This window comes from Triticum urartu, chromosome 3, assembly GCF_003073215.2.
Source record: "Triticum urartu cultivar G1812 chromosome 3, Tu2.1, whole genome shotgun sequence".
Taxonomy (NCBI): Eukaryota; Viridiplantae; Streptophyta; class Magnoliopsida; order Poales; family Poaceae; genus Triticum; species Triticum urartu.
The window spans coordinates 429,583,611-429,594,232 of NC_053024.1; the positions used below are offsets into that span (position 1 = coordinate 429,583,611).

The 10,622-nt window shown below is 42.4% G+C and overlaps 1 protein-coding gene across 1 annotated transcript; it reads right to left on the reverse strand.

Annotated features, from left to right (window-relative positions):
• Positions 1–4,451: 4,451 nt before the first annotated feature.
• LOC125544204 (uncharacterized protein At1g03900-like) lies at positions 4,452–7,914 on the reverse strand. The gene is made up of 8 exons (XM_048707804.1): positions 7,534–7,914; positions 7,383–7,414; positions 6,838–6,938; positions 6,685–6,757; positions 6,524–6,555; positions 6,170–6,260; positions 5,649–5,760; positions 4,452–5,048 (listed from the first exon to the last, which is right to left on the reverse strand). The coding sequence occupies exons 1-8, from the start codon at positions 7,624–7,626 to the stop codon at positions 4,659–4,661; spliced, it is 924 nt and encodes a 307-aa protein (XP_048563761.1). The 5' UTR covers positions 7,627–7,914; the 3' UTR covers positions 4,452–4,658.
• Between the last annotated feature and the right edge of the window lie 2,708 nt (positions 7,915–10,622).

Consider the following 10,622-nt stretch of genomic DNA (forward strand, 5'->3'; position numbering starts at 1 on the left):
CTCGGAATCAGACAGAACTTTTTGGATATTTTTTATGGAATATATGAAAAATACTGGAACGGAGATCCACCAAAGGGGGGCCACCTATTGCCTATAAGGCAACAGGGTGCGCCCACCCCCAGGGCTTGCATGTTACCTTGTGGGGCCCACGAGGCTCCGCCGACCCTAATCTCAACTCCATAGATACCGTCTTCCCGAGAGAAAAAAACAAGAGAAGAAGTTTCATCGCTTTTACGAAATGAAGCCGCTGCCACCTCCTGTTCTTCATCGGGAGGGCTGATCTGGAGTCCGTACGGGGCTCCAGAGAGGGGGGTTCATCGCGATCATCATCATCAACCCTTCTCCATCAACAACTTCATGATGCTGACTACATGGAGTGAGTAATTCCTTCGTAGGCTTGCTAGACGATGATGGAGTTGGATGAGATTTGTCATGTAATCGATTCAATTTGTTAGGGCTTGATCCCTAGTATCCACTATGTTCTGAGATTGATGTTTCTATGACTTTGCTATGCTTAATGCTTATCACTAGGGCCCGAGTGCCATGATTTCAGATATGAACCCTTTATGTTTTCATGAATATATTTGAGTTCTTGATCCTATCTACTAGTTATATGCACTTATTATTGTTCTGATCTGTAAACCCCAAAGTGACAATAGTTGGGATACTCTCCGGGGATGGCTATAATTCGAGGAGTTCATGTATTGACCATGTGTTAATGCTTTGTTCCGGTTCTCTATTAAAAGGAGGCCTTAATATCCCTTAGTTTCCCTTTGGACCCCACTGCCATGGGAGGGTAGGACAAAAGATGGCATACAAACTTATTATAAGCACATATGACTATATACGGAATACATGCCTACATTACATTGATGAAGCGGACCTATTGTATATTGCTCTAGGTTGTGACTGTTACATGATAAATATCATCCAACACAAATATCCATCGCTGATCCAATGCCTACGCTTTTCTTATAATGATCTTTGCTAAGTTAATTTCGTTGTTGTTGTTGTTACAATCACTACAAAGCTGCTACTGTTACTGTTCCTGTTACTGTTTCTACTATTATACCATTGCTATCAAACTATCATACTATTGTGCTACTAAATACTTTGCTGCGGATATTTAGTTCTCCAGGTGTGGTTGAATTGACAACTCAAGTGCTAATACTCATAAATATTCTTTGGCTCCCCTTGTGTCGAATCAATAAATTTGGGTGAAATTTCACCCTCAAAGACTGTCGCGATCCCCTATACCTGTGGGTTATCAATGCTCCCCTCATGTGGATTGGTTAATTATAGGAGATTTCAACTACAACAGGTACCCTGAAGACAGAAATGGAGTTGGAGGCAGTTTTAATGACATGATGAACTTTAACTCAACCTTCGATGAATTAAGCGTGAGTGAGATTCCACTCAAAATAGAAAGCTCACTTGGAGCAATATGCAAGAGGTACCCTTAGTAGAAAAGTTGGATTAGTGTTTTCTTCTGAATCCTGGATGTTAAATTACCCCAATACTTATGCTTCTACTCTTGCTAAACCCGTATCTAACCATGTGCCTTGTGTCATTCATGTGGGATCCAACATTCCCAAAGCTAATATTTTCATATTTAATTATTTTTTTGTTAAAATTCCTAGAATTCAGAGATGTGGTCAAAAATATTTGGGATCAAGAGGTGTCTATGACTTCTAATGCCAAAAGGATTACTGTTAACTTTAAAAGGCTCGAAAAGGGGCTAGAGATTTGGGCTAAGAACTTCTCAAATTTAGCACATTACATCAGTAATTCAAATGATTTGATCCTTGTTTGGGACATTTTAGGAACTCAGGCCCTTAAGCACTAAAGAGTGGAATGGAAGGAACATTGTCAAAAAGCATATGGGTAACCTTTTGGAATATCAAAGTGCTTATTGGAAGCAAAGAGAAACCATAAGATGGGTTAAATCTAGTGATGGTAACACAAAATTCTTCCAAGCAAAAGCAAGAATCAAATACAAAAATAATTATATTCCTATGCTCTTGGATGAAAACCAAGCTGAATATTCCGATCATCAAGCCAAAGTTGCAATCCCATGGAGAACCTTTAAAGATAGACTTGGCACTTCTTCTCCAACTTCCAATTTCTTTCACCTGCCAAGCTTACTTCAGAACAATGATCAGATTAATCAATTGGAAGAACCTTTTTCAAACGTAGAGATAGATAGGATGATTAAAAATATGCCCTCTAGCAAAGCCCCTAGTCCTAATGGATTTAATGGTGCATTTATAAAGGCTTATTTGGGATGGATATCATATCTAATGATTTTTATGAGCTCATTCAAGATTTCTACTGCGGAGATATTGATCTCAAGCTTATTAATAGGTCCTTCATCACTCTTACCAGAAGAAGGACAATCTTCTCCTTCCTAGTGACTTTAGGCATATTTCTTTGCTCAACTGCACAATCGGAATCGTCACAAAGTTATTGGCAAACAGGCTGCAGAAAATCATTCTCCAGTTGGTGCACATATATCAATATGTTTTTTAGGAAAAGATCAATCCAAGATTGTCTGGCTTGGGCCTTTGAATACATACATCAGTGAAAGCAGCGAAAGCAAGAAATAATTATTTTAACGCTTGACTTTGAGAAGGCCTTTGATGTGATTGAGCATGAGACTCTTTTTCAAATTCTGAAAGGAAAAAGCTTTGGTGATATATGGATCAAGTGGATGAGCATGGTCCATAGCACATGCTTCTCATCTGTATTGCTTAATGGGGTTCCAGGAAAACAATTTCACTGTAAAAGAGGGGTTAGACAAGGGTACCCTCTCTCCCCTCTTATTTTTGTTCTAGTCGCTGATCTTTTGCAAACCATTCTTAATGAAGCAATGAATGCCAATTTGATTCAGGTACCCCATTTACCACATTCCAACCAAGATTTTCCAGTGATTCAGTATGCAGAGGACACCATCTTGATCATGCAAGTAGAGGAACCTCAAATTCTTCAACTCAATAATCTTCTGACTCATTTTTCTGCTCAAACTAGTCTGAAGATTAACTATAGAAAATTAGTTTTGCTTCCATTGAATGTGCCCGATGAAATCCGAACAGAATTCTTGATCTTCTGGGACGCAAGCTGGGTAACTTTCCACTCACATATCTGGGCCTCCTCTAAGAGATGGAAGATTGAAAAATGAAGGTTTTAGTCCTATTTTGTCAAGTAATAGAGCGAAGGTTGGTCGGATGCTCCACAATGCTATCATATGATGGAAGACTACAACTTATTAAATTTGCGTTCTCTTTCATGCCTATTTTCTTCATGTGTGCTTTAGCCCTACCTGCTGGTGTCATTGAGCAAATAAACAAATACTTCATACACTTCGTTTGGAGGAAATATGGACAAGAAAACTCTGGGCAAACTTTAATAGCCTGGAACACAGTACACAAGCCTAAAAGTCGGGGTGGGATTGGTATCCTAGATGTGGTTGTCCACAATAAAGCTCTCTTGATGAAAACCCTTAAAAAAATTCTTCAATAAAGAAAGTCTTCCTTGGGTGCAACTAATTTGGGACAAATACTACTCCGAGGAATTTCTGGTGAGAGGATGGTGGATTCTAGCTAGTGGAAGGCACACCTCAAACTATTCTAGCATATGGTTAACAGTGCTGACATTTATGTCTTCTTCCACACCCCTCTCTTAGCTCAAGCTTTTGCTCAGCTGAATGAGCTTCAATTGTTGCTTTCTCAACACACCAATTGGCAGAATCAAGATAGGTGGATATGCTCTAATAATAATAAGACTACTCTTCCATCTTAATGTACAATACTATGATAGATGGAGTGGAAGCACACAAGATCTTCAAATGGCTCTGGAATGTGCTGACAGGATTAGGCATAAGATATTTTTCTAGCTACTGCTTCATGATAGGGTCAACACAAAAAACTCTTAAGAGGAAAACCATGCACTTGGACTGCTATGACTTTGTTATTTTGCATGAGGGTGCTGAAGAACCCGCTCTTCATCTTTTTTGGGACTGTCTTTTTCCTCAGGACTGTTGGGCCTCTATAATCACCTATAGGCAAAGAGGAACTTATACGTATGATGAGATTTTACTAGCCCATCAGAAATTTCCCAAGGCCTCGGAGATGGATATAATTATTCTAGGGTGCTGGAACTTATGGATTCTAAGAAATGGCAAGATTTTCAGGAAGTTCCTTGCAGAAATTCCTGGAAATTCTTGCTCAATAAAGACATGACCCTTCTAATTCACAGTTTCAAAATTAAGCATGAACAAGCCTTCAAGGATTGGATTATTTCCAATCTGGGATGATGTTTCACTCTAGTTGATCAAATCTATGGGGATACCTAGATCAGGAATTGGATAGGATCTGCCGCTTTTTCCTTGTTCTTTTCTTTCTTTCCTTGGCTACTTTTTACATATTACTCATTTAAATTTAATAGAAAATATGTGCTTAAAAAAATTCCAGAATGTTTCCATCCATGTGTTCTACGGCTTATATATGTATTCTTAATTTATACGGCTTATCATATGACAGCTCTCTGTACAACAACTCGGGTGGCCAAAAAAAGTCACAACTGACGGGAGATCCAAGAAAAAGAAAGGAGACATGTATGTGTCCACGTAATAAAGTTGACGTATGTACAGGATACATGATTCAAGCAGCAGCCTGGAAGTCCCCAAAGTCAAACTCATCATCCACGCTTCCTTGTTTGCTCTTCTCTGCTGCGGCTGGTTGATTACGAGGAGCAGCTTCTGCTCTAGCTTCCACGATATCATCCAGTGCTTCTTCTTGTGAAGGAAATTCTGCTTTGAAAGGAGCGGCGACGTCCCCGGCATCGCCGGTGCCTGGTTGTTCCTGGGAAGGAAATTCTGCTTTGAAAGGGGAAATGGCAACTCCAGAATCAGTTGGAGACACGGGTGAGGGTGGAGGTGGTGGGAGTTTGAGGGACACTGTGGCCTCCTTGGTGTTTGCTTTTTCATTGAACGACAGCTTGTTCAGACCTTGCTCGAAAAATGCAGATTTTGTCTTGCTGGCACTTTCTTTCTGCATAACAGACCCAAAAATCAGGGGCATGTTACGTGAGGAACATGAGAAATACAAGGCAATTCAAGTGCTTATCAAAGGCATGCATACAAATTTATTACTGTAGCATAATACACTTTAGTCAACTAATTTTGCCGCATGAACGAAAATATTCTTAACTATAGCTTAGTAAGGTTCAGTTTTTTCTCAAGTTCTTACGTGACAGCAGCTCAAACTGATATATCCCCGAACATGCAAGGGTATATGATGTTCTCAAATGCCATTGGAGGAACCTTGAAGATGCACTAGACTGTGTTTTCTAGGTCAAGATAAGAAGATTACCCCAATTCAATAAATCCCATGCATGACCGGAAACGGAGGTTGCACACAGAATAATTGTGCATCTTAAAGTGGAAAATACTAGTTAAGCATAAAAAATCATATATGCTACTCCCTCTGATCCAAAAAAAGTGTCGTGCCTTTAGTTCAGCTTCAGTTCAAATTTGAACTAAAGCCACTTTTTTTTGGATCGGAGGGAGTAATTTTTAAGACACTTAAAAATAATCCCATGACCAAGCTTTAATTCATTTCTCCTGGAATAAGAAGTCAATGAAAACTTACATTTTTTAGTTGGAGAACTAAAGTTTCCCCTTCTTTGAGGCTATAATCCACTGATGACGTATTCTCATAGTGCTGCACCATCTCTTCAGCGGTCTTCTTCTTGTTTAGATATCTTTGATAATGTAAGAGAACAACAGATTATATGAACAACTTATTGTACAACTCTAATACCATACACCAATATATTTAGAAATAATAAAGAAACAGGAAAGAAGAAGAAAAGTGACTGGCCAAGAAATATTTCATATAACTTTAAAAGAAATATTTTTGTCAACTGGAAGTGCATTCAAAGTTCTGAGCATTGCTCAGTGACCTGACTGGATTCATGTAATAGACCAACTTAGTATTAAAATTGTTGTTTCAAAACAATAATATATTGTGCTAAGCAGACATTACTTTTTGATCTAATGGAATTCCACATATATAGTCTCTGGTCGTGGACTGACTTGCATGGGAAACATTCATGTGACAATCCAAATTACAGGCAACATATTGTGTTTCAAGATAAGATAAAAGGATACTTCATATGGTCATGTAGAGCAGCTTGGAAGTCATATGCTTCAGTTCTTTCACGGAAGCCTAACCCTATAAAAGCATGACGCTGACGCCCATCTGCAGTGCATAGTAAGAATTGTCATGCTTCTATATACGAACCATTGCAAGAAATGGTGCTAACCAGATCAAGTAATATGCTCAGCACCTCAATACTACTTGTCAAATACCATGCTCACCATCTCAACACAACTTAACAAACACTATGCTCACCAGCTCGACACTAAGTATCAAATACTATGTCAAACGGCTAAACTCAGCAGTAAGTAGAATGTCAGTGCAAATGCAAGATCTTATAACTCGAGGGAAAGACAAGTTATCACCTATATTCTCTTCAATGCGAAGTACAAAATATCTGCAAGCAATAAGAATCGTTTCAGGTTCTGCTAATAGAGTATTTGCGGTGTCTAACCCAGAATGGAACTGCAAAGGCACACATTTCATTATACAATTAGACTGCCCTGTGGCAGCAATATATACCGACCTGCTGCTATCAATTACAGCTTCCACCGGATGTGGTTCGCCTTCTCTCAGAAATGCCCTGGCATACAGCTCACCTGAAATGAGCAAGAGAAATTAAGAAGTCAGGATTACAAACGCTACAAAGGAATGGCCAGCAGTAACAAAATTACTGTACCAGTGCTCTTGTCTTCCAGTTTGATGACACATTCTTCTCCCTTGCTGGCAACCTTAAGTGCCCCTTCCCAAGCCCATTTGTTGACATTCCACTCATCAGCCCTAGATGTCACTAATGTTAGATCATTTTCAATAAATTGCGGAAGGCATGATATGGTCTGAGGAGTGGATTAATCCTATGGTGGGGTAGTCCATGATATATGTAGGATTTCCTTCCTAGTCTTTTTTTCAATTATCACGTTCGTATAAGCAATGACGCGGTTGCGAACTGGTGATACATTCAAACCAAATAGAAGATAAGTTCAATCCATCACTCGAACCGGAAACCAAAAAGGACGAACAGGCAATCGTGAAGCAAAATAGTGCATTAGCTTTGCAATCAAGTTTGCAAATGCGAAAAAAATGCTGAAACAAGGCCTGCAACCTTTAGCTAATTGTGATTTTCCTGGTCTATTTAGCTACTAACGCTATTCAACCTGACAGTCAACAGATACAAATCCTAACAAACCGTTATCAGATTCTTCAACGAACTAAGAGGAGCAGAACCTGTAAGAGGCGGCCGTCTTCCTAGGAGGTATCTGCACACAAAAAGGCCCCAAAACGTCAGGCCGTCGGCAACACATTCATGCACAGCAAGCGCTCGATGAATCCCCATCACTAGATTGTCACAGAAACCAAAGAGAATTAGGACGAATACCAGATAGACGTAGCACTCGGCGACCTGGAACAGCACGAGCTCCACCGCCTCGGGCTCGGTCTCCGCCTGCGGCTGCTCGCTGCCGCTCGCCATGGCGCCGGCCGCCGAATCAAGGTAGGGGTATAGACCTCTCTTTGCAGGGGAGGAGCGAATCGGGTGCGGGGGTGATTTGGGAGGGATCGGGTGGGATAAGCAGTGGTTGGATCCGAGCTCCGAATGTGGCGACACGGAGTGTGAAGAGGAGGGATCCTTTGGGTTGGGAGGTGAGAGGGGAGAGACTGAGGAGGACGAGGAATGTAGGAAGGAGAAGGGAAGGTGTTGAGAGTTGTCCTTGTCGACCGGCGCCAGCCCTGGCCGGTCACCTCCCTGCCCCTTAGATGAGAGGGTGCGGGGCCGTCTGATCCTCCCCTCTCCCACGCCTATCACCGTGGTAACCACCCTTATATAATAGGATTATCATAGGAATAGAAATTTTATAGAAAATGAGATGGCATGTATCTCAAATTCTATGAGTAGGAATAGGAAATGAGATGTCATTTGGTTGACATCAAAGGAATTTTTCCATTAAGTCTGGGCTCATTTTTATTTTCCTACGAAATGTGGAGGATAGGAATCAATCCTATGTAGGAATAGGAACCCATTCCTATAAACCAAAAGGCTCTAAAGGAAAAATCCCTATAAGAATCCTATCCTCTAAAATTCCTATGAAATTCTTCCAAACCAAAGGAGGCCTTAGCTCGATGTTTGTCATCGTCATCAACTGCCGCCAAACCCCACCGCATTTCGCTACTGCTGTTTGCCGCCGCCTATCGAGCAGCACGCCTCACAAATTTGCCGCGGCACGGATGGCCACTAGCCACCAGTCTCGGCTATACTCATTGCGTCGACTGTCTTGCTCTGCACCGACCGCCCTCCTCCGCGTCGCGTGTCCCAATGAGGAAAAAATTGATCGCCATTGAAGCAGCATCAACTCGCCCTCGCAAAAATCGGCACCGGTTATCGACGGGATCAGGACGGGGGTACCCCTTGGGCCTCCCCAAAGGAGCCATCGAGGGCCCTCCGTGAGGTCAACCCGATGGGCCATGGGAAGTGCTCGGGGGAACTCCCTCTTTTCCGAGAGAGGAGGTCCCGCATCCCAGCATGTCTGGTCGTGCCCAAGTGGCTAGGAAAGATGATCTGACATAAGAGGGGCATACCTCGGCAAGGACCATGACATGAAAAGCTAGGGCATGGGCATGTACCGCCCTCTACGAGAAGGTATGGATTAAAGTGATGTGAAGGGGGTAGGTAAAAATGTAGCTATCGATGTCACGGTATAGGTGGTATCGATGAATGTAAAATCATGAATAACTTGTGTACTGTTTGATCTAACCGTTGGGAACCCATCGGTTATGGGTACGGGTAAAGTTTTATATCCATGGGTACGCGTATGGGAAGAATTTTGTACCCATTGACTACACGGGTATGTGTATGGTATTGCTCTACCTACCCCATACCTTGCCCATTTCCATCTTTAGCTTATATAGATGTCGTGGGTACCTAGGGTTACATATGGTCGGTTACATATGAAGACAAGTATGCTGAAGACTGCATTCGTTCCTTGGAGTATGCGTCAGGTATTTGGAAGATCCCATCTTGATTCCTTCAAGGGCCCGATGTGTGATCTTTTTACACTCATTCACCTTTGTTTAAACCCAGATATTTCATTTAAAAAAGAGATATTCGCTCCGATATTGCCACTAATGACCAATGAATGTATAGGATTCCACAAATCCTCTCTTTGATGTGTTTCCACGTGGAATGGGCTAAAAAGGGAAGAAATCATGTGTGGAAATGGAATGGAAGGAGAATGGAGAAAGAAGGAATCAACATGAGGCGTTTCTGCGAAGACAGAGCAAAAGACGGTGTTCCATACGGGCACGTGAGCACGTATGAGTGCCTGTATGGATACCACAAGTGGTGTTCAAGTTATCATTCATGACAAGAAGTGTAGCAAAAAAAGAGCTAAGTTGAAAAACTTTGAAATGAATTCTTTGTTGTAGTTGCATTTCTTCCTTGAACAATTTTGGCCTTTGTATGAGAAACCCGCACGCTAAGGAACCTTGTCACGACCAGTTGCTCTCTTACTTTGTTTCGAGTCTGTTTGACAACTTAAGTAGCTGCACTGTGACCGTCAAGTGTGACCTTGCCAGCAGCGGCACTTCCGGCATGCTGCTAAGGACCTGTTCCTCAAGCGCTCGCAGCAAGAGTGTAGGGAGATAGCACAAAACCATTCATCATATAGTAAGTTGTATTACATCAGAAGCCAAATGCAGTTCTAACTTAAGATGAGTCTGTCTTTTACATGAACTACATTTACAGCCAAATGATACAAGTGAAGGGCTAGTCCTTGTGCTGGCCCTTAGTCCTAGGGATCTCGGTGACCTTGTCGGCAAGCGGCCGTTGCTCCTCGGCAGCCTTGGTGTCCACTCCCTTCAGCAATCTTTTGAAAGCCTTGGAGATGTCAAGGCCAGGGTTCCAGCACATGAGCTTGACGAGCACCTTGAAGAGGACGTCACGATAGAACGCGCGGGACTAGTGGGCGAGGCTGGTGGATCTCTCTGCATGGTGCATCTCTAGTGCCTTGATGAGATTCTAGAAGAAGTGCGTCAGCCTGGCACTTGCGGCCTCATGCTTGTCATCCATGAAGATGTAGTTGTCCATCTTCATGATGGTCAGCTGCGAACTGAGGCGTTCCGCGATGTCGACAAGGCTAGTGGTCCAGAGCTCCACGTTATCCCTCGGATCATTGATGGACTTCTCAACGCCGACGAGTGAAGCCTTCTCATTGTTCTAGTTCACTAGCAAGTCCTTCTCCCTTTTCCTGCTGGCCTCGAGATCTTGCTCCGGAGTTTTGAGTTTGAGCTTGAGGTCAGCAATGGAATTGTTGGCGGTGGACAGCTCCATATTCTTGGCAGAGATGAAAGTCTGTAGTTCAGCCAAGGTGCAGGCCACCTTCTCTGCATCGGCCTTGTTGTCGGCCAGAGCTTCCTCAAGCTTCTTGACTTTGGCATCCAGCTTCGCTTTGATGACCTCGGCAGCTTTTGCAG

Bases quoted from the DNA above. Each gene is read 5' to 3' on its own strand.
- LOC125544204 (XM_048707804.1), bottom strand. From the start codon at position 7,626: ATGGCGAGCGGCAGCGAGCAGCCGCAGGCGGAGACCGAGCCCGAGGCG. The intron at 7,415-7,533 runs GTATTCGTCCTA...TTTTGTGTGCAG, and splicing joins CCGAGTGCTACGTCTATCTG to ATACCTCCTAGGAAGACGGC. The intron at 6,939-7,382 runs GTTCTGCTCCTC...AGTGACATCTAG, and splicing joins AAGACGGCCGCCTCTTACAG to GGCTGATGAGTGGAATGTCA.